Source organism: Castor canadensis, chromosome 10 (assembly GCF_047511655.1).
Source record: "Castor canadensis chromosome 10, mCasCan1.hap1v2, whole genome shotgun sequence".
Taxonomy (NCBI): domain Eukaryota; kingdom Metazoa; phylum Chordata; class Mammalia; order Rodentia; family Castoridae; genus Castor; species Castor canadensis.
In genome coordinates, this window is record NC_133395.1 from 144,307,143 (window position 1) to 144,333,182 (window position 26,040).

At 51.9% G+C, this 26,040-nt stretch overlaps 2 protein-coding genes across 10 annotated transcripts in view; one reads left to right on the forward strand and one right to left on the reverse strand.

The window, feature by feature from the left end:
- The window catches only part of Grip2 (glutamate receptor interacting protein 2), an 83,946-nt gene extending 63,834 nt beyond the window's left edge, over nt 1-20,112 (forward strand). For 3 of the 5 annotated variants that reach the window (XM_074044487.1, XM_074044488.1, XM_020175683.2), the window contains exons 11-24: nt 229-378; nt 1,848-2,034; nt 2,492-2,637; nt 3,413-3,493; nt 4,743-4,809; nt 4,898-5,043; nt 5,895-6,039; nt 7,932-8,071; nt 8,588-8,767; nt 9,568-9,736; nt 11,114-11,219; nt 15,238-15,381; nt 16,608-16,754; nt 17,731-20,111. In XM_074044487.1, the coding sequence (XP_073900588.1) occupies nt 229-378; nt 1,848-2,034; nt 2,492-2,637; nt 3,413-3,493; nt 4,743-4,809; nt 4,898-5,043; nt 5,895-6,039; nt 7,932-8,071; nt 8,588-8,767; nt 9,568-9,736; nt 11,114-11,219; nt 15,238-15,381; nt 16,608-16,754; nt 17,731-17,889 (1,967 nt within the window). In that variant the 3' untranslated portion in view covers nt 17,890-20,111. Of the gene's footprint in view, nt 1-228; nt 379-1,847; nt 2,035-2,491; nt 2,638-3,412; nt 3,494-4,742; nt 4,810-4,897; nt 5,044-5,894; nt 6,040-7,931; nt 8,072-8,587; nt 8,768-9,567; nt 9,737-10,843; nt 11,220-15,237; nt 15,382-16,607; nt 16,755-17,730 lie in introns of those variants that run through there. The other 2 variants (XM_074044489.1, XM_074044490.1) reach the window with 2 other exon arrangements.
- Nucleotides 20,113-22,544: 2,432 nt separating this feature from the next.
- Slc6a6 (solute carrier family 6 member 6) overlaps nt 22,545-26,040 on the reverse strand; it is a 76,927-nt gene continuing 73,431 nt past the window's right edge. For all 5 annotated transcript variants that reach the window (XM_020175672.2, XM_020175675.2, XM_074044494.1 and 2 more), the window contains one exon: nt 22,545-23,600. In XM_020175672.2, coding sequence (XP_020031261.1) covers nt 23,585-23,600 — 16 coding nt within the window. In that variant the 3' untranslated portion in view covers nt 22,545-23,584. The remainder of the gene's footprint in view (nt 23,601-26,040) is intronic.

Consider the following 26,040-nt stretch of genomic DNA (forward strand, 5'->3'; position numbering starts at 1 on the left):
CGCCCCTGCCTAAGGAGGGGGACCTGCCCATTGTCACCCAGCATGTCCCCTAGAGACCTAGTGGGGGTCCACAGGGTCTGTGGAAACCCCAGTCTTTGAGGCCTAGGGGGAAGAGACCCATCTGAGGTCCCACGGCTTCCATGGGGCCCTGTGGTCAGGTGGCTTTTGGCCCCCTGCAGCAGGCTGGGCCCTGCTGGGGATCACAGGGCTGTGCTCTGGTCTCCCCAGCCTTGTCCTCCACTCCCTTTTCCTCGCCGACCATGAACCACGACTTTCCCTGCACCAATGCCAGCACCCTGGCCCGGGGAGCCCAGCCTGCGAGCCCCAGGACCATGGCGGGGCGGAGGAGGCAGCGGAGGAGGGAGCACAGGAGCTCGTGTAAGCCAGGGCCCTCTGTGGGACCACCTGGGGGTCCATGCAGGGCCACCAAGGGTGGGGGGGGTATTCCTGGATGGGAACTGGGTATGATGCAGAATTTTAACTAACACAGCCATGCCCTTGTGCCAAAATGTAGCCAGCCACACAGTGGAGTGGCTCTGTCCTTACCAAAAATTGAAATCCTGACCCCGACCCCATGGAGACAGACTCCAAAAACATGATGCTAGGTGAAAGCCGCCAGCCACAGGGGACCACATATGTGTGACGCCATTTCTGTGAGGTACTCACAACGGCCCAATCCACAGGGTCAGAAATAGGTTGACAGAGCCAAAGGCTAAGCAAGATGGGAGGATTGTGGCAGGAGATACAGAACAGGGTTTTTTGTTGTTGTCCTTTTGGGTTTGTTTGTTTTTTTGTTTGTTTGTTTTTGAGCTGGCCTGGGACTCACAGTCCTCCAGCTTCAACCTCCTGAGTGTTGGGATTGCAGGCATGCTCCCCCAGCCTGCTTAGGATTCCTTTTTGGGGTAATGAATGCGCTCGCATTGATTGTGGTGGTGTCTGCACAACTAAAGTTCCCGAGTGGTACACCTTGAATGTGTGTCTGCTGTGGCGTATGAACTGCATCTCATAAAATATTACAAGAAACATGAAGCAGCATAGCACAGACCATAGAATGTAACTGCTTACCCCCTTTTGCTTTCCATAGTTTCAGTTAACCATGGTCAGCCACAGCCCGAAAATACCAAATGGAAAATCCCCAAAATAAACAATTCACATGTTTTTAAATTGTGCACAGCTCTGAGTATCATGACAAAACCTCACACCGTTCCACTTCATCCAGCCCAGGATGTAAATCATCCCTTTGTCCCGCTTATACACGCTGTATACACTACCCACCTGTTAGTCACTCCGTAGCTGTCTCTGTCATCAGATTGACTGTTGTAGTAATGCAGGGTGGTGTTCAGGTGACCCTTATTTCACTGAATCATGACTCCAAGGAGCAAGAGTAGTGATTGTGGCAATTTTATGACACTGTATTCTTCTAATTATCCTATTATTTATTATTAATCGCTTTCTGTGTCTAATTTATAGATAACCTTATCAAAAGTGTGTACATGTAGGAGAAAACAGTACCATAGGGTTCAATATTATCCCTGGTTTCAGGCACCCACTGAGGTCTTGGAACATGTCCCCCACATGTAAGGGAAAGCTACCATAACATACTAATGCAGACCCCCAGAACCTCTGTTTTGTATGTTACAGTCCTTCCCCTCCCAGATAGGAGTCATGGCCCCATTGTACAGATGAGAAAACTAAGGCAGAGAAGGTGATGATTTGGCCCCATCCCAGGTGGCACTGAGACTCATGTACTTGCCTCTCTGGCTTCAAGACCTCACAAGGGCTTGGGGTGGGCAGCTCTGGAAGGCCTGACAGGGGTCCACTGAGTGCCAGGCCCATCTGTCCCACAGTGTCACTGGCCTCCAGCACAGTGGGGCCAGGTGGACAGATTGTGCACACGGAGACCACGGAGGTCGTGCTTTGTGGAGATCCCCTCAGTGGCTTTGGCCTCCAGCTCCAGGGTGGCATCTTTACCACTGAGACCCTGTCCTCCCCACCCTTGGTGCGTTTCATCGAGCCTGACAGCCCTGCTGAGAGGTGAGCCTGCTGTCCCTTCCCACTGGGCCTGCAACTCAGGGGGCTCTGGACAGCCAGGGAAACTAAGTCAAAAAACTAAGCCCTGGCTTCACAAGTGTACACCACTTAATCACCATATCGTCCCACTGGCAGCCCTGTTTGATAGCTGAGGAAGCTGGGGCTCAGAGAGTCTGAGTCACTTCCCCGGATCGCACAGCTCATGCATGGGCACCTCTGAACTTGAACCCCTGTGTGCCTTCAGTCAGAGTCCCCTGTTTATACCTTGTAAGGCCACGAGGCCCATCAAAGTCAGGCCCTTAGCTGGGTCACATGACAAATCACCAGAGGATACATAGCCAGTACCAGTGGAGCCGAGAGTCACTCCAGACCAGGAGCAAGGGCCTGGCTTTGGCAGGGGGTGGCATGGGGCTCTAGTTTCCTGATGGAACATCTCTTCCTCTGCCACCGCTGTGGGCAGGTGTGGGCTGCTGCAGGTGGGGGACCGCGTTCTGTCCATCAATGGCATCGCCACAGAAGATGGGACCATGGAGGAGGCCAACCAGCTGCTGCGGGATGCTGCACTGGCCCGCAAAGTCGTGCTGGAGGTGGAGTTCGACGTGGCGGGTGAGTGGGTGGCCCCCACTGTCCCACACACCTTGGAACCCCACCTGTCACTCTTCATCCCACTCCTGCCTGGTGCAGTCGCTCCACCCTGCCCTTCCTGCTCTGTGCCCAGCACCTCCTCTCACCTGCAGTGTACACCTGGGTCCTGAAGTAGAGGAAAGCTGTGGCTGGGGAGGGAGAAATCTCACACACAAGTGTGGCCCGGGTAGAAACTTCAGTGGGGACAGGGGCGGGGGGCACCAGGCAGGGCCTGAAAAGACTCCAGGCTGCTTCTCTATCTGGCTTGGATGGAGAACTAAAACCACGTGGGTCGGGATTCTGGTTCCAGCACTTCTATAATTTTGGACAGGACACTCCCACTCTCTATGTTGTTTTTCCACCTGTAGAATTAGCAGGTAGAATCCCTACAGGAGAAATGTTTGGGTTAAGTGAAAGAGATCATGTGAAAAATCCCCAGCCAAGGCCTAGCGCATAGAGAGTGCTCAGTCAATCTTTGTTGGATCCAAGGTGTGAGTTTGGCCTTGGGGCCCCATGCCAGCTGGCACGTCATGAGGTCTGGGCTCCATCCTGACTCTGCTCTGACTAGCTGTTTGTGGACAATCTGTTCAAGACCTCTGGGCCTCGGTTTCCTTGCCTGCTAAGTGGAAGAAGCAGGGTGGTGTTGGAACAGTGGCTTTCTGGGGGGTCTCTCCTGGCAAGAACAGAGTGGACGTGGGGCTGGATCTTTGAGCTCTCACCATGGGTTTCATGTTACTCTGGGTCCGTTTGTTCACAGAGTCCGTCGTCCCAAGCAGCGGGACCTTCCACGTGAAGCTGCCCAAGAGGCGCGGTGTGGAGCTGGGCATCACCATCAGCTGTAAGTCCCCTACCAGCCCTCCCCACCCCCATCAAGCAGTTCCCGCAGCATGGCACCTTGTGTGGGCCAGGGAAAGGCTCCAGGGTGGGGGTAACCATCTGCAGGGCCTTGCTGAGTGTCCTCAGGCAATATGGAAAGCCTCAGTTTCTCATTCTGCACAGTGGGAGTCTCCTGGCCCTCAGTCAACAGTGAATTATCAGGGCCAACCATGGAGGCTGGGCTGGGTTTTCTGTCTCCCTGTGTGTGCCCACAGTCCACAAGAGGCCTGGAACACAGTAGGTACTTAATTCATGTTTGTCAAAGAAATGAAATGAAGACTGCAGAACACAAAAAGCAAAGTTGAGTTCACAAGCATAGGAAAATTGAGGCTGAGTAAAGCTTGTCTTCGTGTGGCCAATAAGGCTGAACTGTAATGCTTGCCTGGGACATCTGAGGTTATGTCCTCTCGCTGTCCCCTCATTCGTGCCTCCAGCACAGCTGGCCTCCTGGGTGCTCCTGGGGTATTCTATGCTCCTTCCGGCCTTTGCCATGGCTCTTCCCTCTGTCCTCTTCATCACCTCCCTCAAGTCTTTGCTCAAATGTCACCTTGAGGTCTGGGAATACTGTTTGGTGATAGAGCACCTGCACAGCCCTGGGTTTGATCACCAGCACCACAAAGATAAATAAATTAATTAATGAATTAAACAAAATTAAAAGTAACCTTGGCAAGGCCTTCTCAACCACTTGATTTTGGATGGAACTGGCACCACACAGGCCTTTCCTTTTTCTCTTACTCCTCTGCACGCTTCATTGCCTGAGGAACTGCATAAACCTAAATGTTCCTGATGATCTGTGACCCCACACGCTAGATCGCCAGCTCCAGGAGGGCAGGAGGGCACTGTCTATTCACTGCTGTATCCCCCGTGCCCAACACTCAGCGGAATTCTGGATGCACCCGGACACCACCACTCAGCCCTTCAGTCCTTCCAGGGTTGTTTGCTGGGGTATGGGCTGAACAGGAGGAAAAACGGCTGATGCTCACTGAGCACTCGCTACTGCCAGGAGTCATCTGATGTTTGGTGCCAGCGATGCCTAGTTAAATCTCACCACCTCAGATGTGGCCACTGCCCCCATTTTACCGAAGGGAAACTGAGGCACAGAGAGGCACCCAGCAAGGAAGCAGTGGGACCTGGACTCTGCATCAATGTTACCACCATCTACCGTAGGCTGAAGTCTTGCAAGGTCAGATTCATGGTCTCTTTCCCCGCAGCAGCCAGCAGGACACGAGGGGAGCCCCTGATCATCTCCGACATCAAGAAAGGCAGCGTGGCACACAGGTAGGCCCGCTCACCTGGGTGAGATGTGTGGGTGGGGCTGGCGCCTGCATGCACAAGGTTCCTTCCCTTCCCTATCCCACTCATGCAGGACTGGTACCCTCGAGCCAGGCGACAAACTCTTGGCCATTGACAACATCCGCCTGGACCACTGTCCCATGGAGGACGCTGTGCAGATCCTGCGTCAGTGCGAGGATCTGGTGAAGCTGAAGATCCGGAAGGATGAGGACAACTCGGGTATGCCCTGCCCCTGCCCTGCTCCTGCCCTGCCACCTACCCAGATCCCACACCTGGGACCCCTGGGCTCCCAGGGAGCAAGGAGCAAGGTGGGGCTCCTGCTGCCCCTCGGGAAGTAGGTGGAGACTGAATGAAAACATGGAGGGTGTCCCCTGGCTCTGGTGAGGTCTACATGAGCTGAGGAGCTACCTGCATCCTCCAGTTCCCCACCAGGTCTGAGAGTCCGTCAAGAAGCCAGTGGGTGAGTGACTGGTGTGTGTGTGTGTGTGTGTGTGTGTGTGTGTGTGTGTGTGTGTGTGTGTGCATTTGTGAGAGCTACAAACTGGGGCCCCTACCTCACCAGACAGGGGCACTTATGAGACAGTGACCAAGAGTCAGGCACAAACAGGTAAACTGGTCAGAAAGGTTGCTGGAGATGCTAAAGGAAGAAGTAAGGAGAGGGGCAAGTGGAGCGTGACCCCGTATTCAGAGGGGAAGAGGGTCATGTGTGAGCAGGTTTCTTTCCTTATTCTTTTTAAGCTGGAAATCTGTTTGTTTTTTTAAATCGTCATCCCCATTGCTGTTATTGTGGGTTGTGCTTGAGATCTGTGTTTTTAAATGTTGGTTCCTTGTGTGTTCTCTGTCTTTTTTCTTCTCTCCATGGTGTTTGGACAGCAGACTGGAAGCAGAAGGTGGCCTCGTGGTCCTCAGGTTGTGGGGTCATGGCACGAGTGAATGGTTGATGGGTGAATGAGTGTATAGATAAGGTGAATGAGTGCCAGGCCTATGGTCAGGGACCTTGTGAGCTGGGGCCCAGCTCCTGCCCTGCCGCTGTCCCTCACAACTGTCCCCTGGCTGTCTGTCCCTTGCAGATGAGCAAGAGGGCTTAGGCGCCGTCAGCTACACAGTGGAGCTGAAACGCTACGGTGGTCCTCTGGGCATCACCATCTCGGGCACAGAGGAGCCATTCGACCCCATTGTCATCTCGGGCCTCACCAAGCGTGGCCTGGCTGAGAGGTGAGCCAGGAATCCATGGGAACAGAGTGGGCCTGGGGCCCCACAGAGAGGGCAAGAGCTGGGATGAGCTAAACTAGATTCCGGCCTGTGTTTCCACATTCACGCTCTGACCAACACTAAGCAAATAAGCCCCTTTCCCTGTCTCAGTGTCAGCAACCCATCTGTAAAATGAGGATGGTGGGTAGCCATGACAGAGGGGGCAGCCAGCAGACCTCCTGGCCCAGGAGGATTGCTGTGCTAATTAACCCTTCCTTTCCCTCCCAGAGTGCAATTCTGCAGTGCCACTGCGTGGCTCTCGGACTGAGTCACAGAGGAAGTGCCCCAGTACTGGGGACTAGCACATGGGGCTTTTCCTGAGGCACTGCTGCCCTCCCCCAGGACATGTCCCTGAGGCGGTGGCAGGGAAGGGCTGTGAGAAGGGAACTGTCCCAGCTGTCCCACGGTTGGCCAGGGCAGAGGTAGAAGAGCTCTGGGTAGGAGAATCCTGGATTTCTCCCAGCAGATGTGCGGGGATGAGTTAGGTGCACGAGGAAAGGTGAGCTCCCTGGCTCGGGGAGGAACTGGCCAGGAAGGGGGCCCTGTTGGGACTGAGGGCAGGCAGTGCCCTGGGGGAGCTGTGTGGACAAGCAGACACAGGCCAATCCCTGATGGACAGGAGCTGGGCTCCCTGGATGGCCTGCTCCTGGCGCGCCCCCTGCCGGACTCCTGGCAGATTGCAGAGGCCTTGGGGACCAGGATGACTGCAAATGTCTCAGCTGGAATGTTTGCTGCATGTCTGCAGGGTACCTGCAAGTGAGGTGCTGAGGCGTGGGGTTGTGCCTTTCCTAGGGGGAGGTAGCTCAGTGCTGTCCAGCAGAATGCAATGTGTCAACTTTCTAGTAGCCACATTCTAAAGGTAAAAAGAAACCAAATGAATCTGAAATATGTATTTACTTCAACGTGTGTTCAATGTAAAATTAGTAACAAAGTATCTTATATATTTTTTCATACTGCTACATCTTCAGAATACGGTGTGTATTTTAGACTTTCCACACATCTTGATTGGGACTGGTCACATTTCAGGGACTCCGTAGCCACCTGTGGCTGGGGGCTGCTGGCACTATATGCCTCCCCGTCCTGGAAGCTGTCATTTCCCTGAGCACCCCCAGGCAGTGCATGGGCTCCACCCTCGGAGCTCCCACTTGAAAGTGACATCTCCATTTGGGGTTCCAGATCCCTGACCCCAGCCCTTGGCTCTTCCCGACCTGGCAGGTACATTCTGAGCTCTGGCTGCAGTTTCTCTCCCACTTCAACCCTGACTGCTCACCAGCATTGCCCTCCCTGTTGGCCAGGTACCTGCATTTTTTAAAAAGCTCCCCAGGTAATGGTAATGGATGACCAGGTAGAAAACTACTGGACCAGAGCACAGCCACCACCTGGCCTTATCTGCCCTTCACAATCCTTTGTGAGGCCAACTGGACTCACCCTCCAGGTAGAGAAACTGAGGCTCAGACAGAGAGCAGTACCAAGGGTTTCTGCTGGAGAGAATGAATCCATCCCACGTATCCATCCCTCAATTATAATTAAAAATTAAATAAGTTGTATCCCCCCACCATTTTACAGATGAACGAACTGAGACTTAAAGAAGTTAGGAAACTGGCCCAAGATCACATAGCTAGTATGTGGTATTCAAACCATCCTTAAAACTTGTGCTGGACAATCCCCTCCCAGACTGGCTTCATACTTCTGTTAATCCAACCCCAGATCACACCTTTTCCTTCCCTGCAGCTGGACTTAACTGGAGTCAGCCAGGCCTGGACCTTGGGGCTCCTGTGGAGTCCCTAAGGACAGCCCCACACACTCTGAGGCCCTGAGGGTCTAACTCCCATCCATTCCCTTTATCTGCCCCTCAGGACTGGCGCCATCCACGTAGGGGACCGTATCTTGGCTATCAACGGTGTTAGTCTCAAGGGCCGGCCACTGAGCGAGGCCATCCACCTCCTGCAGGTGGCAGGCGAGACGGTCACACTGAAGATCAAGAAGCAGCTGGACTGTGAGCCTGGCCCCATCCCTGGGGACCACCCCACCCATGTAGGAAGGCCAGTCCCTCTGTGCCGCCTCATGGAGTCCTGGCCGCCCCCCCAGGGAGGGGGAAGGGGGCCTCAGATGGCTGAGTAGGAGACAAAGAGGGGAGTGACAGCCCATGGCTGCACAGTTGACATGCCCTTAATGGCCTCCTGGCTCTTCAGGTACCCACAGGTGCCTGGTGTCCCTACCTGTGAATGCCTCAGTTTCCCCTGAATACAAAAGAGCCTGAGACTTTGGGTCTTCCTTCTAATCCGGGCTCCACTGTTGCTCACTGTGTGACCTTGGGCATGTCATTCAGCCTCCCAAGCCTCAGTGTCCCCTTCTGTGAAACAGGTTTGCTTACTCGTGTAGCCCATCCGCTTGGCAGCAGTGTGCTGGCCAGGATGCCTGGGAGTTTTCAAACCTCACTGAAGGGGTGAAACTGAGTCTCACTGAGCATCATGGCTCTGAAGTCAGAAGTGGCACCCCTTCCTCCTCCTAGGCCCTCTCCTTCCCCGCAAGTCAGGCAGCCTCAGTGAGGCCAGCGATGCAGACGAGGACCCGCCAGAGGCTCTCAAAGGGGGCCTGCTGGCGACTCGCTTCTCACCAGCTGTGCCCAGTGTGGACAGTGCCGTGGAGACCTGGAGCAGCTCGGCCACAGAGGGTGGCTTTGGAGGCCCAGGTAACAACTGGCCCTTGGACAAGCCTTTGCAGGCCAGTACCTCTGTCTATTCCTCCGGACCCCTTCTCTCCTCACTAGCTCCATCATTTGGGGACATTTCCTGAAGGAGACCTGATTTGGCCATCCGCCACTCCCAGGACCCCTTGATCCCTGAGCTTAAACCACAGCTCAGCCTTGGATTCAGACCTCCTCACGTGAGCTTAGGAACCAAGCTGGCCTTACTTCTGCTGCCTCCCTCATTCTTATCCCTATGTCTGGCACACAGTAGGTGCTCAATCAATGTGCACTACAACCAGTTAAAGATGGGAAAGAAAACACCCTCCCAGCCCATCCTACAAGACCTGGGTTGCACCTCCAGGGTGTCTTCCCCTGCCTCTGCATGCTGAGGCCCATGGGAGGCATCTGAATCTGGAGCTGCCTTGTAACCTGTGGCCCAGCTCCTGGGAACTGCAGCTCGGGGTACCAGCAGCAAGGCTGGTTTTCACTGGAATGCATACAGTTGCTCTGGTCTGGTGTCAGCATCCCCATCCTCAGCTCTAGACAACTCCTCCCACACCTCTGGCATGACCAAGCCATGCCACCGAAGCCAGGCCAGGGTCCTGGGGCCCCTGTGAACTTTCCTAGACAGCCAGAGGACCAAGAGAAGATGGTGATAGGGGCCCTCAGAGTGCTGGGTGGTCACACGGGCCCTGAGAGAAGCAAAACGCTGTCCATGGTCACCCAGCATGGCTGGAAATCGGGCAGGAAGGAGGGTGAGGTGAGGACAGATGGATGCTGATGTCCATCTCTCCACCTGCCAGGATCCTACACCCCACAGCGGAGTCTGACTCCCCAGGAGTGGGGGCCCAGCAGGCTAAGGAACAGCCCCCTACCCATCGAGCCCCGGAGGACCAGCTGCACCCCAGCTCCTGCTGACGACAGCTTCCCCGAGGAGGAAGAGGAGGAGGGGGACTGGGAGCCACCAACAAGGTCTGTGGTGGGGAAGCTATGAAGGAGGGGGCCATCTGGGAGGGGAGCCAGGCCCTGGGGCCGGGGAGGCGGGGCCAGAAGATTCATCTTCCTGAGGAGGGGAGGGTCTTCATGGGAGGGAGGCATTAACTAGAGTCATCACTGCCAGGGCAAGATGGGGAAAAGGCACTGGTGGAGGGACAGCAGGGCAGAAGGGGACAGCCTAGCTTCTTCCTCCTTTGCTCAGAGGAGCAATGGCAGACACAGAACTCAAGTCCATATCCCCTCATTAGCCCACGCTGCTTGATGGCCTCCTGCCAAACCCTTCAGCACATGACCCCAGCCCTGGGCTGTGCAGGTCACCCTGTGTGACTCGGCCTATGCAGAAGAAGGAGGGAAGGCGCTCACAGAGAGTAGGCCCCCTGAGAAATGCACAGCTCCACCCGCTGTCTCTGTGTCGGTCGTCCCATCTGCTGTCCTGGGAGTTCCCACACCTCCCTCAAAGTCCAGCTCCAATTCCCCGCTCTGGGAGCAGCCTGGCTTTCTCTGGGAGAAGGAATTCCGTTCCCCTTCCTCTGCTGTCCACGGCTGCTCACCTGCCACGCTGTGTCCACCTGGTTAGTTAGCTGACACTGTGTTTTCTGCAGGCACTCCCAGCTAGCTTGGGAACTCAGGCAGCACTCAGACTCCTCAGACTCCTGTGTGAGTGAATCACTGGCTCTGCTTCCCTGCCCCAGGGTGGCCTGAGCTCAGGCAAGGCTGGGAGAATTGACGTGAGCAGAGAGGACGCCCTAAGCCATGCTCTTTCCACCTGTGAAGTGGGAAGGGAAGGAGGCGAGTTTTCCGCCTCCACGTGACCACCACGCTACCTGTTGCCTTTCGAATGAGTCTCAGTGTTTACTGATGATGGCCACACAACGGGGGCTGGAAGTGATGGGTGGCCTCTACCCCTTCCCTAGCACAAATATGCCATCCTCTCCATTCATCTGTGTCTTGGCTGGCTCCAGCTCTGTCCCCGTCACTGTCCCACAGTGCCATGTGTCTGGGTGGGACCAGGGACTATGCTCTGGGGCTATACCATGGATCTCCTCTCTGTCTGTCTGTCTGTCTGTCTGTCTCTCTTCCCAGGCGTCCTGTGTCACCGTTCTCCACCCCGTCTCATCTGCCCCTGTTCTAACTGGCCACCGACAGTCCTGGTCGCCCTTAACTGCGTCTCCCCCTTCATTCTGTGTCACTGCCCTGGGGCCCCAGCACTGCCACCAAGGACTCCCGCCTGCCTGCCTGCCCACCCTCTGGCCCCTTGAGCCCGACACTGGGCTCTGGTTGCTGAAGACCGTGAGGCCCAGCCAGCCGCCCACCCACCGGCCAGGAGTTGACGCTGTGGTTCCTACGTTACAGCCCAGCCCCCGGCCCTGCCCAAGAGGAGGGCATCTGGAGAGTGTTCGGAGAGGCCCTGGAAGACCTGGAGTCGTGTGGCCAGTCAGAGCTGCTGAGGGAGCTGGAGGTATGGCGTCTGGTCTGCAAGCCTGCGGGGGAGGGCGGAGGCAATGTATCTGAGCACACTGGGGTAGGCGCGGGGGGCAGGCTGCACACAGGTGAACCGTGCCCGCATGTCAGGGGGGCATTTATGCTCTCACCTGGGCGCCCTGGGTGTAAAGGGGTCTTCACAATCTGCAGAGCGCACTGCATGAACAGTCCTGCGAGTGGGCCTGAGAGGGCGGAGGTACATGGCACACTGGCACTTGTGAACTTGCGGACATGTCTGGCCTCATGTGTGTGCCCTGGGAACCCATGCATGCACACATGCAGTGTGTCTTCAGAACACGTGTCTGCACGTGTGCATGTGCACGCACTGGGAAGTTTTGGTGTCTGTGGGTGCATGCACACATGTGCACGTGCAGGTGTTGGCATGAGGGTCGACACAGGAGATGGGGGACTACGGGATGCCAGAGGTCACTGCAACTTTGGCTGAGGCCAGCACTGCCTGCCCACAGATGGGTCCAGGAGGACCTGAGTCACTTCCAAGGCTCTGTTCTGGGTACAATTTGATTTAATTTTGATTAAATCTCTGCTTTATCTGTGCTTTTACCCCCATTACCCCCTCATCAGTGGTGTCAATTACAGGCCTCCTCAAAGAATCAGTTTTTGGTTTTGTTATCATCCATGTTTCATTGTTTTCTATCTTACTCATCTCTGTTTAGCATTGTTCTCTTCCTTACGCTTTTTTTATATTTAGGTAATGATACTTTTCTTGGTTTCTTAGCTATTTAATGTTCAGTGTTTCTTCTTTTCCCACACAGTACATTTTTAAGGCTATGAATTTACCTGTAAACACTACTTTGGTTCTGATCCTACAAATTTTAATTCCTGGTACTCTTATTATCCACTCGTTTTAAATATTTTAAAGTTTTCCACTGTCATTTTTATTTAAACACTTGAGTTCTACAAAAATGGGGTTTGGGTTTTGGGCAGCTTGTTTTTGTTTTTATTTGTTTAATTTATTTTATTGTTTAATCCAATTTTAAAAAACCAAGCCAGGCACCAGTGGCTCACGCCTGTAATCCTAGCTACTCAGAAGGCAGAGATCAGGAGGATTGCAGTTCATGAGACCTTATCCTGAAAAAAAACCATCACAAAGAAAGGGCTGGTGGAGTGGCTCAAGGTGTAGGCTCTGAATTCAAACCCCAGTACAGCAAAAAAAAAAAAAAAAAAATTATATTGCTTTTTAGATTTTTATGATGCTTGCCAGAGGACATTTGATTCTTTGGAATTTGTTACGACTTATTTCTTTGTGGCCTAGAATGAATCGGTTTTAGTAGCTTTCTCATGCTTGCCTGCAAAAGAATGTGAATTCCCTTTTATTGGTGTAGGGTAGATCAAGATTGTTAATACACTTTTTCAAATCTAGGTCTTTACTAAATTGTCTGTGCTTCCCAATACACCTCCCTCCCCCCGCCCCTGGCAACTCGTATCTACTTCCTGTCCCTGTGGGTTTGCCTGTTCCACCTACCTCATGTACATGGAGTCAGATCCATGACCCTTTGTGTCTGGCTTTTTTCACTTACTTTAATGTTACAGTATTTATCAACAGCTCATTCCTGAATAACATTCTGTTACATGGATATACCACACAATATGTTTTTTGGTTTTTTTGGCTGTACTGAGATTTGAACTCAGGGCCTCGTGCTTGCTAGGCAGGAGCTCAATCACCTGAGCCTTGCTCTAGCCAACCCAACATATTCTCTTTAAAAGAAGCAGACCTTAGTCTTAGCTTTTTTTTTTTTTTTTTTTGCAGTACTGGGGTTTGAACTCAGGGGCTATACCTTGAGCCACTCCACCAGCCCTTTTCTGTGAAAGGTTTTTTTGAGACAGAGTTTTGCAGAACTATTTGCCCGGGCTGGCTTCAAACCTCAATCCTCTCAATCTCTGCCTCCCTAGTAGCTAGGATTACAGGTTTGAGTCAGCGGTGTCTGGCAGGCCTTAGCTTTTTCATTTTCCTTACACTGTCTAATCCACACTTTTCTCCTCCTTAATAACACAGGTGCTTTTGAATGCACTAAGCTTCTTTTCAAACCATCTCCTTCCAGCTCTTGACTTGTTCATAAAGATTGTTTTAGCCAATTCTTATTTAGTCTTACCAGAATGTTTGGCTAATTTCTTCACTCACCGTTGCTTCTTGTCTCCTACTCTTCCCTTACGAGTTCATCTTTCAGGTTTTGTGTTCTGAAATGTCTGTTTCACTACAAATCTTGAATGATAGTTTAGCTGGGTATAAAACTTGTGTTTTTCCCAGGGCTTAAAGGTTCAGTGATCTCCTGACCCACTGTAGCCTTGGAAGCTCCCTTCTGTACCCAGGTGCCAGAGGGCAGACCCCTGCTGGTCAGCTTCTTCCCTGAATGCCACCTAACTCCTAATGTATGTTTGGGGCTCAGTACCTCCCTTGGGCCACTTAATTTCATAAAGTAAATGATTCCACTCTTGCTTATGCTTGTCTCCAAGTTTTTCCTTCTTGCTTTGAAAGTGTTTTTTGGGTTTTTTTGTTTTTTTAAATGAGCCTAAGTCTTTGTGTTTGTCAGGAATGAGAGCTTCCCACATTATCTCAGTCTGCCTCTTAAATGCACATCCTAGACTCCTGCAATTCTAAGGGTCCAAGAGTCTGGGATACTTCTTGACTCTTCTGATTCTACTTCCTGATTCTACTTTTTATCTTATCCCAAGATACCAAGTCCCTGGTCTTTCCTGCTGGACCCTGGCTGTCCAGGTGGGTGAGGACCAGGTGTAAGATGTGAAGAGGGAGCCTTCCTACTGCTCCTCTGAGGTCCTCCCTTTGGTTTCCTGTCTTCCCTCTGCTCCAACCAATAGTGTGGCACTTGAGACGGTGCCACACTATCTGCCTCCCCTTAGGGGGTCTCTAAAAGACACTCCTCAGCATCAGACAGAACTGTGGACTAGTCATAGAAACCCAAATACTGTGATGGACTGGAAGAGGAAGTTTCAAGGCTGTGGAGACGACTGTGTTTCTAGAAAACTGAATGATGTCACCTGTAAGATGTCCATCCTCTTGTCCTGGTGCCGCAGTGGCCCTGGACCCCATCTGCGGGTGGTCCACAGAATGTGAATAGAGTACCCTCAGCCACAGGTTCCTTGTTCTCAGCTTCCAGCTCAGCATTTCTGACTGCCCACCCCTCCTTCAGCTCACCTGTCCATTTACCTCCAAGACATGCCATAACCTTCCCTTGCCCCCATTGTTACCATCCTGGTCCAGACTGCCGTCATCTCTTGCTTGGATAATTCCATGGTCCCCAGCAGATCGCTCCCCTTCCATTCCCACCTCTGCAGCCTCCACGCATCCTAGCATGTTCACCTTCCCCACCTGACTGAATCCTCAGGATCTCCCTGATGTTGCCCGAGGAGAAGGTTCACATTCTCGCTGGAGGCTAGGGCACTGAAAAGCTGAGGCCTTGTCCTCTAGGATCACTGTGTGTCCTCTCTGTCCCCAACCGCAGAGCTTCTTCCCACCCCACCCCACCCCTGGGCTTTGCAAAGTTTGGGCATTGCACACACTGTTCCTTCTGCCCAGGATTCTGTTCCTCCAGAAGCGTTCCTGATCCCTCACACTGTCTTGGCTCTCTCTTCCTGTGTACCTTGCCTGTGTCCCTCTTACCATTTTCCTATTTACGTTTGTGATTAGCAACAGAGCAGTGTGGTTAAGAGGTCGACTTTGCAAATCTTGCTAAGCCTGTTTGCTTATATACAAAACAGGAGAAGATGGTACATACCTGCCTCATGATTGCAGAGAATAAAATGAGCTATACTTGTGAAGTGCTGAGGCCCGAACCTAGCACAGAGCGAGTGCTAATAAACACCAGAGGTGATGATTCTGATTGCTAGTGTGATTGATTAATGACTCCCACCCCTGCTCGCACTGTGACCTGAGGCTGGCACCCAGTAGGTGTGGGTAGATGCTGACTGCCTGGTGGAGCATGTGAGTGGGTACTGAGAGATGGACCGTGTCCCCACAGGCCTCCATTATGACAGGCACTGTGCAGAACATGGCCCTGGAGGGCAGGCCTGGCCCCCGGCCCTGGAGGAGAGGCCGGGAGGTCCGAGCGTCCCCTGAAGACCTGCAGGAGCTACTGTTGCCAACACCCTTGGAGATGCACAAGGTGGGTGCTGAGGGTGGGCACAGAAGGTCTGGACTCATGTCATGGGGCCACAGGAAGATGCCATGGACTCTGAATGACCCTGCCCTAAACGGGCTTTATTCTCCTCCACCATAAAACTGGGATTTTGTACTAGGTTGGAATTTCCATAACTCCTACCATTTGTTTGATAAGCACACATGTACACACACACACACACACACACACACACGCACACACACGCACCTGTGATACACAGTGGGCTATTAATACTTTTCTGTAAGTAGATTTGTGAGCCAGGTGTGGTGGTGCATGCCTGTAGTCAGTCCCAGCACTCTGGAGGCAGAGGTAGGAGGATCACATGTTCTAGGCCAGCCTGGGCTACATATCAAAACACACCCTCACCATAAAAAAAAAATATGGTTTTATTCCCACTTAAGTGTATACATTCATATGTGCACATACAATTATATATAGATACACACACATACATACATACATATTACACATATATAGACATGTGCACTGGTGTCTATACTGCATTCAGAGATTCAACCAACTACAGATCAAAAATATGCAGGAAATAAACTCTGTACTGAATGTATACAGACCTTTTCTGGTCATTATTCTCTAAGCAGTACAGCGTAACAACTATTTATAAAGCATTTACCTTGCATGAGGTGTTTAGGAGTGATCTTGGGGTGACTCAGAGTATTTGGGGAACAAGATCTGGGTAGGTTGATGAAATACTGTACCACTGTATGCAGAGGTCATGGGTAGCTGCAGACTTGGGGATCCACAGAGGGTCGTGGGGTCAGCCTTTCGGATATGAAGGGACAACTGTATATCACTCTGCATACATAGCACACCTTTCCATCACTACCTGAAGTGAGATGCCAGCATCTCTTGCCAGCCGTAGGTGGCAGAGCAGAAGACACCTGCAGCCTGCTCTGTGAGTGGGGGACACCTGGTGCTGGCTGGGGTGGCGAAGACACAGCTGGTCCAGCTCAGGCTCTTCCTGCACCACTGAGGCACTGCACACACACATGTGGAAAGCCAGGCCCTTTCCAAGAGGCCCGGGGTGTTAGGCCAACGCTGTGACCTGAGGCTCTCATGGCAGCCAGGAGGACACCCTGGGGAGAGGGCTGACCTGGACCCCAGGGGCACCAAAGGCCAAACCAAGTGATTGGGGGTACAGTGGGGACTGGGACCAAGGTGGAGCCCCAGGGATGCCCTCCTCGTGCTCGCAGGTGACCCTACACAAGGACCCTGTGCGGAACGACTTTGGCTTTAGCGTGTCAGACGGACTCCTGGAGAAGGGTGTCTACGTGCACACAGTGCGCGCTGATGGCCCGGCCCAGCGCGGTGGCCTTCGGCCCTTTGACCGGCTCCTGCAGGTAAGGCTGGTCCCCAGCCTTCAAGGTTGTCCTCATCCAGGCGCAGCTGAGGGACACCAGGGTCACCAACACCTCCTCCATGCCTTTCTCCCTCCCCAGGCTACTGGACATGCTAGCACCAAGGTGCGACTCACCCATATCCCCTGGGCTGAGGCCCCACTCCCCGGGTTTCAGGAGGGTCCCCATCCTACAGCTGCCACTCCCCTCCAGACACATAGGCACAGAAAATGAGACATTCCCCTCCCCCCTTCACCTAGACACACCAGTCACATTCCTTCACATCCCATTGGTCAGAATGAGTCATGTGACCTGCCTAGCAGCAAGGGAGCCCAGGGCACATGTCTGTGTGGCCAAATGCCCTACTCAGTCACCTGGCATCACCTGTCCCTGTCCCCAGCTATTTCTGTTCCTTCACTCTGATGTTCTCCATATTTCTTCTAAATTTACTTAGCTTTTTTTTTTCTCTCTAAATTGATGGGTTTTTTCAACTTAACATTTATTTTCACGGGAAATTTTTCATCTTTGTTAGGAATGAAAAATCAGCATCCTTTACTCAAAGTTCGAGGTAAAATACAAATAAAATAGGAACAAGGCACTGTCACAGAATTCTAGGCAAGAAACCGAGTGTGTGGTCTGCTTTTGGGGATTGAACCCAAGGCCTTGCACATACGTGGTCTACCACTGAGCTACACCCAAGGCCCTGTGGTCTGCTTTTTATGTTAAAAAGGGAAAGAAGCAGGCATTAGAGGGGCCTTGAAAGATATACTGGCACCTCTCTAGAACTTTCTCTTTTATGACATCTAAACGGAAGGATTGAAAAAGAGTTAATGAAGACTGACCTCTTAATGTAAGCTCCAAGATTTACCCTTGTGACTGGGCTGGAGAAAGCCCACATTTTGGGAAATCATTTTGGGAAATTCCCTCTTCAGCCAACTAAGCTGACTCTTTGCTCTGCCCTTGGCTATGCACTGTGCAGGTCAACCATGTTCGCACGCGAGACTTTGACTGCTGCCTGGCAGTGCCACTCCTGGCTGAGGCAGGTGACATCCTGGAGTTGGTCATCAGCCGCAACCCCCTGGCACAGAGCAACCGGACTTCACAAGGTCCAGGTCCCAACAGTCCCCGGATGCTCTGAAGTCAGCACACGGTCTGGACAGCATGTGGCTGGGCTGGAGAAGTGGACACCCACTCGTCTATCTGTGGTTCTGGAGATTCCAAGCGAGGAATGGGCCTTGGTCTCTGCTCCCCTGTTCTGTGGTTACTGGGGTGCCAGGCAATGAAGTCCCTCCCTCCATTGGAGTGACAGCTGGTTTTCACCAACTCAAGTGTCCAAGATGCTCAGAGGAGCCCACTCCAATGAGGTCGGGACAGGCGGCTCATCTGAGGAGCGAGGCTGAGGTGTGTGTGGATGGTGGGTGGGTGGGGTCCTAGGTCCATTCAGGGCCTCCTTGCAGAGGACAGGAGTTGGGAAAGCCCAGCTCAGTGTGGGGAGCTGGAATGAGCTTCCAGGGAGGAGGAATGAGTTCCCTGTCACAGGTGAACGCGCGAGAGCTGGGTCTCCCAGTGAGTTCACAGCCTGAGGCTTGAGGTGATCGTCTGTGGACCCAGGTGGTCATTTTCCTAATGGGAAGAGCCACCTCATCCAGAGACCCTGCCAGTAGGAAGGACGAGGCCTAGCGAGAGCCAGTGTCTTCCTTGTTCCTAAATCCTGGCGTTTGGGGCTCTCGGGTTCTGACAGCCAGATTCCTACCATCTCCATTCAGGAGACCCTGGTGGGAGGCATCTGGGGTCCCAGGAAGCTCTGGCCTCTTCATTCTGAAACTTGGTGGTTTGATCCTTTCAGCTTCTGTGACTTGGGTCAGGTGGGGTCCCTAGGCAGCCTCAGTGTCAGACTGAGGGCTGTCAGCCCACCTGCCACAACTCACACCCCTCAGCCCTCCATGAAGGAGGGGAGCATTTGGGGTCAATACACCCAAGGAGGTTCCATTCGCCTGCCATTCCCGTGAATACTGGAAAAACATGGACATACGGGTGGAGGTGAGAAATGGTGCATTCCTCCCAAGTGCAAATTGGTGAAGGAAAAAGAGTTGGGAAAGTTCGGTCCCACTTGAAATCTGGTTGCACCGGCAGCCCTTAACGTCATTGTCCTGTGTCCACAACATAGAGAAAGGCCCAGACCTTCACTTGGTAGTCAGGGCTGTGGCCTCTGAGAGGTGGGCAGGGTTCAGCCTGTCTGGGTATTGGCTTTGCCCCAACCCGGCTCTTCATAGGGTCTCAAGAAGACAGAGGCCTCCATTCCCACCTCCACCCTTTTCTACCCCTGGGGCCCATGGAGGCCAGAAAAACACTCTTCTGCTCAAGGCTGATGGACAGAGAGGCCCTTCCTCTTCGCCCTGGTTCCCTCGTTGGCTGACCCCTTCCAGATCACCTCCTAGTCTGGACAATAAAGGGGACAGTCTAAGCAGGTACAGGTTTCATGGTCAAGGCCAGGACCATCTCCACCTGCCCGCTGAGACCCCTTCGGCTCCCTGCCCACTCTCCCTCCACTTCCCCAGCCCTGCCCCTCGATGGTACCGCCTGGAAGGCCCTGAATGCCTGCAGCTGGGTTGTCCTGTGCTTCTGCCATCTTGGATTTCTGTGTAAACATCCACACCAGGGTGAAAGAGCAGTGTGCATTCCTCACAGGGGCACCAAACAAAAGCCAGGAGCCCTCAGCTTTGAAGGCCAGTGGATGGCACAGCAGAGATGGCTCCTGACTACCAATAGCCACAGCTGTGTGACCTTAGGCACGTGACTCTGGGCCTCTGCTAAGTAACATGGCTGGACTGGACACTCAGGGCCTCTCGGTTTGGGAAAGCGGCATTCATTTCCAGGATGGGAGGACACGAAGCAAGGGAAAACACATCCAGTCTGACCCTCCTTGGGCTGAGGCCTCTGCCATTCTCCCAGACATATGCAATCAGGCCTGGCAGCGGGTGGACCTCCTAGCCTGACCAGCTGGCCTCCTCATATGCAATATTCCCTCTGGCTTCTCACAGGGGTGTTCGGCCCAGACCTGACATTCCCGATGCCCTCCCCAGCAAGCCTGCCTGCCTATGCATTTTGGGTACCACCCCTGTGACTTGTCTCCCACCCCCAAAGCTGTATTTTTCTCTGGCTGAAATTAGAGCATATGCCTTGTAAAGTATTTTTCTACTCCGGGTTCTTAGGGCTCTCGGGAAGCACAAATGCCGTTTGCGGTCTGTTTGGGGCCCATGTGTAAATCTTTGACCTGCTGGGGGCTGCAGGGACCTGGGGGGTGCTATTGGGGTGAATTTTTAATAAAACTATTCAGATGCACTTAAAGGCCACTTGCTTTTTTAAACCCATGGGCTGGCAGGGTCAGCTTGCATGTGAATCTGTTAACGTTTCACCTGCTTTTAATTCATTCACTTGCAAAGTCTGTCGTTTACTTAGCATCAAGTAGCCCTGGATATACACTCTGGACAGACAGACTGAGGTCCTGTCTGTATATTCTATGGAGGACAGTGAGCAAGTCATAAAGAACTGTTTCAGGTCTGAAGTACAAGGAAGAAAATAAAACAGCTCCGGAACAGAGGGGTTGGGGTGAGGGACTCCAGCTCAGGGAGTCAGGAAGGACTTCTCAGAAGAGGTGACATTTGCAGTAAGAGTTACAGAACAGGTCCTGAGTTCTAACCCCAGTGCCACCAAAACAGGGGCCAACCATGTGGAGACCTGGAGGAAGTGTTCCAGGTAGAGATACAGTGAGTGCAAAGGCCCTGAGGTAGGAATGAGTTTGGCAGGTTCTAGGAAGAGAACAGAAGCCTGGAGATTGGGTGTGGGGGGCCTTCTATATGCAGGCAGATGAGTGGTAGGTCACTGCATGAAATCCAAACTGGGTGAAGAAGGGCCAGGCAGATAGCCTGGGGGTCTAGCTATTATCCAGTCTCCAGAGGGTGCCCAGGGCAAGATGAGGGTGCCAGAGGTTCTGGGATCCAAAGAGCAGGACCAGGCCTCATTGGGGTACCTGCCAAGTACATGAGCACAGAACGGCTTGTTCCCACGAGCTCTCAGGAGGGGAGTGAGCTCCCTATCTCCAGCAGGATGTAAATGGGTAAAACCAGGAGGCAGACCATTCATTCACCCAGCAACACTGCTCTGAACGCTCTGAAATGGCCTTCAGAAGTGGCTTTGCAACCACTTGTGGCACGTGAAGAAGCAAGGCCCAGAGAAGTCAAGTCACTTGCAGCAGGGCACAACCTAACTAGAGCCAAAGTTTGAACACAAGTCACATGGCCAGGACACACAGAGAGAGGGAGGGAGATGAGACAGTGGGTAAAAATGGCGACAGGGAGGGGTTTTATTCTAACATGATCTCCGACCAGGTCAACATAGCCCATGAGCCTGCAAACCTGGGTGTGCATCCTGTGTGCCCTGGAGCAAACTGCTTCCTTCCTGAGCTTCCTCTCTAACCTGAGGAGTGACCATCTCTCATCTGAAATCCAAAACTTTTTGAGTGCTGATGTGATGCTGTCAGGTCACAGTCAAAATGCAGATGTGCTAAAAATATTTTACAAAATTACCTTCAGGCTGTGTGTATAGGTGTATATGAAATATAAATGAACTTAGTTTACACTTGGGTCCCATGGAATCTTATTTACATATGCAAATATTGTGAAATCTGAAACCCTTCTGTGCCATAGCATTTTGAACCCACTTTTGAGGATCTTCCTGGGTTGGACTATAGGCTTTTTTTTTTAATTTTTTTAATTTTTCATTGTTTTATTATTCATATGTGCACACAATGCTTGGGTCATTTCTCCCCCTGCCCCCACCCCCTCCCTCTCCCCCCCACCCCCTCGATACCCGGCAGAAACTATTTTGCCCTTATCTCTAATTTTGTTGAAGAGAGAGTATAAGCAATAATAGGAAGGAACAAGGGTTTTTGCTGGTTGAGATAAGGATAGCTATACAGGGAGTTGACTCACATTGATTTCCTGTGCGTGGGTGTTACCTTCTAGGTTAATTCTTTTTGAACTAACCTTTTCTCTAGTTCCTGGTCCCCTTCTCCTATTGGCCTCAGTTGCTTTTAAGGTACCTGCTTTAGTTTCTCTGCGTTAAGGGCAACAAATGCCAGCTAGTTTTTTAGGTGTCTTACCTATCCTCACCCCTCCCTTGTGTGCTCTCGCTTCTATCATGTGCTCATAGTCCAATCCCATTGTTGTGTTTGCCCTCGATCTAATGTCCGCATATGAGGGAGAACATACGATTTTTGGTCTTTTGGGCCAGGCTAACCTCACTCAGAATGATGTTCTCCAACTCCATCCATTTACCAGCGAATGATAACATTTCGTTCTTCTCCATGGCTGCATAAAATTCCATTGTGTATAGATACCACATTTTCTTAATCCATTCGTCAGTAGTGGGGCATCTTAGCTGTTTCCATAACTTGCCTATTGCTATAGGCTCTTTACAAACTGTAAAGTGCTTTTCAGATGTGTAGGAAAAACTGTTTTGCCAAAAGACCTAACACATGTTAGATTTTAAAAAGGAAATGTTTATTGTCATGTTATAAGATGATTACAAACTCCTCTAAAAAAAGCAAAGATGAATTTAAAATATCGATATACATATTTATCTAAAAAGCAAAAAAGGAAAAAAACCCTGCAAAATACAGGGGTTCATATCATAAAACATTTATACACAAAGCTTGTATACTGCGAGACTGAATTACACACCAAGGATCTTGTTCAAATACAAATGTTCCTCCTCTTGTTGGTTAATTATAGGTTTTTGTTTTTTTTTTTTTTGGTTTTTTTTTTGTTAAAAAAGTTTAAAATATCTTAAAAATATTTTGAAGTTTTAAAAAATGTCCTGATGAGCCAGACATATTTCTGGAAGGAGGCAAAACCCTCGTTCTCAGCTTTCTCTTGTGCTAAATACAGTCACAGTTGTTGGGGATTGGTAAGATTAACTGGGTTAAAAAAAAAAAAATGGAGCTACAATCTCAATTTGAAACCAAACACATAATACGATGCTCCATCCTTCAGGGAACATGCAAGAACACACCTGTAGTGACGCCAAGAGAACAATAAAAACCAGCTTCCTAGGAGGATAAGGTGTGTTCTAGGCTCAGGCATGGACAGGGAGGGGAGGCAGAGACTTGGGGATGCCCCTGTCCCCGTGTTGCTATTGGGGTTTTCTGGTCTGTCTTGTCTTGTGGCTTTCTACTGGATGGAGGTTTGCACACAGAGGTATTTACAGTATCCATGTGCACAGGGTCTAAGGGCGGGGCAGGACCTGGAGGGGCTTTTTCCCTTGGGTGCCTTCCGGGCTTGTGTCTGCGTCTGGGGGAGAAGGTGAAGGTGCCTCTGCCCTTGGACTGGTTGCTACAGCATTTTGCATCAAGAGTAGTAGTGCCAGGAGAGGCTGGTGGGGCCACAGGTCACAGTGGTGATGCCTGTGGGATACAGGAAGGCCCTGGGGAGGCAGAGGGGGCATGGCCTGCTCTCTCCTTCACTTCACCAGTCTTTGCGGTGAGCTGGGGATGCGGGGTGAGGGCCAGGGACCAGAGAGGCACAGAGGAGAGCTGCACAGGGCTGCAGGGGAGCAATCTTCCAAGGAAGCATGTGAGGCCTGCCTGGGTTTCCTGCTGCGCAGAGAGGGGGTCTTGATTCCCAGCTGCCAGACAGGGAGAGGGTGCCAGGCCGTGCAGATCTAGGTGGGCAGGGTAGGGAGGGCCTGCCTCTCCTCTGAGGCCAGTTTCCTCCTCACTGCCACAGCTTGGGGTCCACTTGGGCCATGCAGACAGTCTGAGGGTGGGGCATGGCTCATCTCATCCTGAACCTGGGGACAGCATTTCCTGTGGTCAAGGTTGTCTTTGGTTATCAGCGAGGGCTCAAGCATCTAACTGGACAGCTCGCCCTCATTACCCACACGTTGGAGAACCTGCAGCTAGACCATCTGGTTCTATGCTTTGCTCATAGGGCCAAGTCCCCACCTGCCCTGGGCCTTAGTTTCCCCATTTACAATGAGGGCATTAGATTGGGACCCTACGGGTCTTTCCGTCACTGACCAGTGGGATCTTCCACTGTGGAAGCTTCCCGGCCCATGATCAAAGAAACATCTCATAGGTTAAGGTTCATGGAACCCCCACCCATTGATTTCCTCATCTCAAAAACATGCATTAGCACCTCCCTCGCTTCCTGTCCAGCTCTGGCAGACTGGGTTATGTGTGGACATCAGAATCTCAGACCTGTCCTAAGCAGATGCTTTTGCTGCTCTGCAAGAGACAGGTGGACCGGAGTGATGAGCTCTAATTAAAAGTGTCATTTATATGGAGACATAGAAATACAAGCATCATTACACACACTACTCACAGAGCCAGGGGGTGGCCAAGGGGGGCAGGAATAGAAGACAGGTGCCAGGAGACTGAGGGATCGGGCTTGGGGAAGTGACTGACCCTTCCGTCCAGGCAGCGCCTGGGGACTTGGTCTATTTGTATCTTTGGTCTAGAATCTGATCTGGGAACTTTATGCAAAGAGGCCTTCCTCAGGCCATCTCCAGAATGTTGCAATTTGTCTACCAACCCAAAATACTGATGCCTTGCACGCAGGTGTGTGCCCATGGAGGGAGAACAAAGACTGAAATGACCACAGATGCCCAGGTGGCCGTTGCCTGCTAAACCCCCTCTTCACACATCACCTGTCTTCAGTCATTGACAGTGGTTAGTTTACTCAAGTTCCACAAGACAAAAGAAAAAGTTTACACTGCTACTTGGTAAAATTTAAAAAGCAAAAAACAAACCACTCAAATCAAATCAGACACAACAGCGACCATAAATACATAGAAAAATAGCAACATGGGAGAATTGTTGGTTTGGAATAGGACTGGGTGGTGTTTGGCCAAGTATACAGCTTTGGAAACAGAGAAACCTGTACACTTATCAAAGACAAGAGTTCAAGACTTGCCATTAGGAGGGGGACTTGTGACTCCCAAATTTAAGGAGGGGTTTCTAAGGTTGAGGGAGCCCCAGATCTGAAAACCTAAGCCAGACTCCACTCTCTACAACCCTCCGGGCAGTCAATTGCATGACAATGTTTCAGTGTAGGTTAGACTTGGAACTTGGAAGTGACAGTAGAAATGGCACAGTTTAGGTCCAGATGGGGCTGGGTGGAGATCATGTCTGCTGCTGACACTGTAAAGGTTTTGTGACTTCTCTTCTGGTTCAGAGGAATTCAGCTCTGCATGGGACACATGGCAAGCCAGCTCTGGGAAGCCAGCCCCCTGGACAACAGTAACCTTCTGCAAACCTTGCCTTGCCATCTCTCCTTGGTCCCCAGAGAGTGGATGCGTGATAGCGGTTACCGTAGGGCTCAGGAATGAAGAGTTCAAGTCCCAGGTCCCTGCCAAGGCTGCCTTTGTGCCTGAACTCAGAGGAGAATTTTGGGTGCACCTCAAATCCAAGATCCAGCCTCAAAAGCCTCCCTTGGCATTCCTTGCTAGGAGCAAGGGTGGCCCTGGGGTGGCATCTTTTAACAACAGCTTGTTAGGAGCCTCTGGGAGATGAGGACAAAGCTGAGGGTTGGGGAGGGGAAGAAAGAAAAGTGCTCCTCCTGGCACAACCCATTCAAATACTAGGCCACATCCTTTGGTCCCTCTTCATTTTTCAACAAATCCATCGTGCTTGGGAAATTAATGCCCAGAGTCAAACGCAACAGACCCATGCCGGGTGACGTCCTGGGCTGGCCTCGGGCTCATGCACGGAATAGGACACAGCCTTCCCTGCCTCATCAAAGCCTCACAAGCCTCATCAAGGGCTCCCAGACCAGAGCCACTTCACCATCAGTCTCCTGGATCTCCCTCACTGCCCCCTCTGAGACCCACAGTGGTTCTGACAGTCCAACTGACTATCCACTCGCGGTCTCAAAATACAAGGTGGGATTTCCCCAAGTGCAATGGTTTCTGCTGCTCTTATAATCAGACTTCTGCCAGAGGGCTTCATCTTTCTGCTTCAGTCCCTTTAGTCTGAAGGGTTGGCTCATTACTTCGGCATCTCTCTTCTTGGCTAAGACAAACAATGAGGAGTGTCCTTTCAGTCCCCCTCCTGACCCTTGGGGTCTGTCCTCTGCTGTTTATTCCACCTGAACCAGGCTCTGGAAGGAGCTACACCTTTAAGACACATCTGCCGTCCCAGGAAAATTCCTCCCAGTGTTTTTGTGGGGGGCAGAACTTCCTGCCAGCTCTGTAAGCACCGAAGAATTGCTTTTGAAAACAAGATCTATTG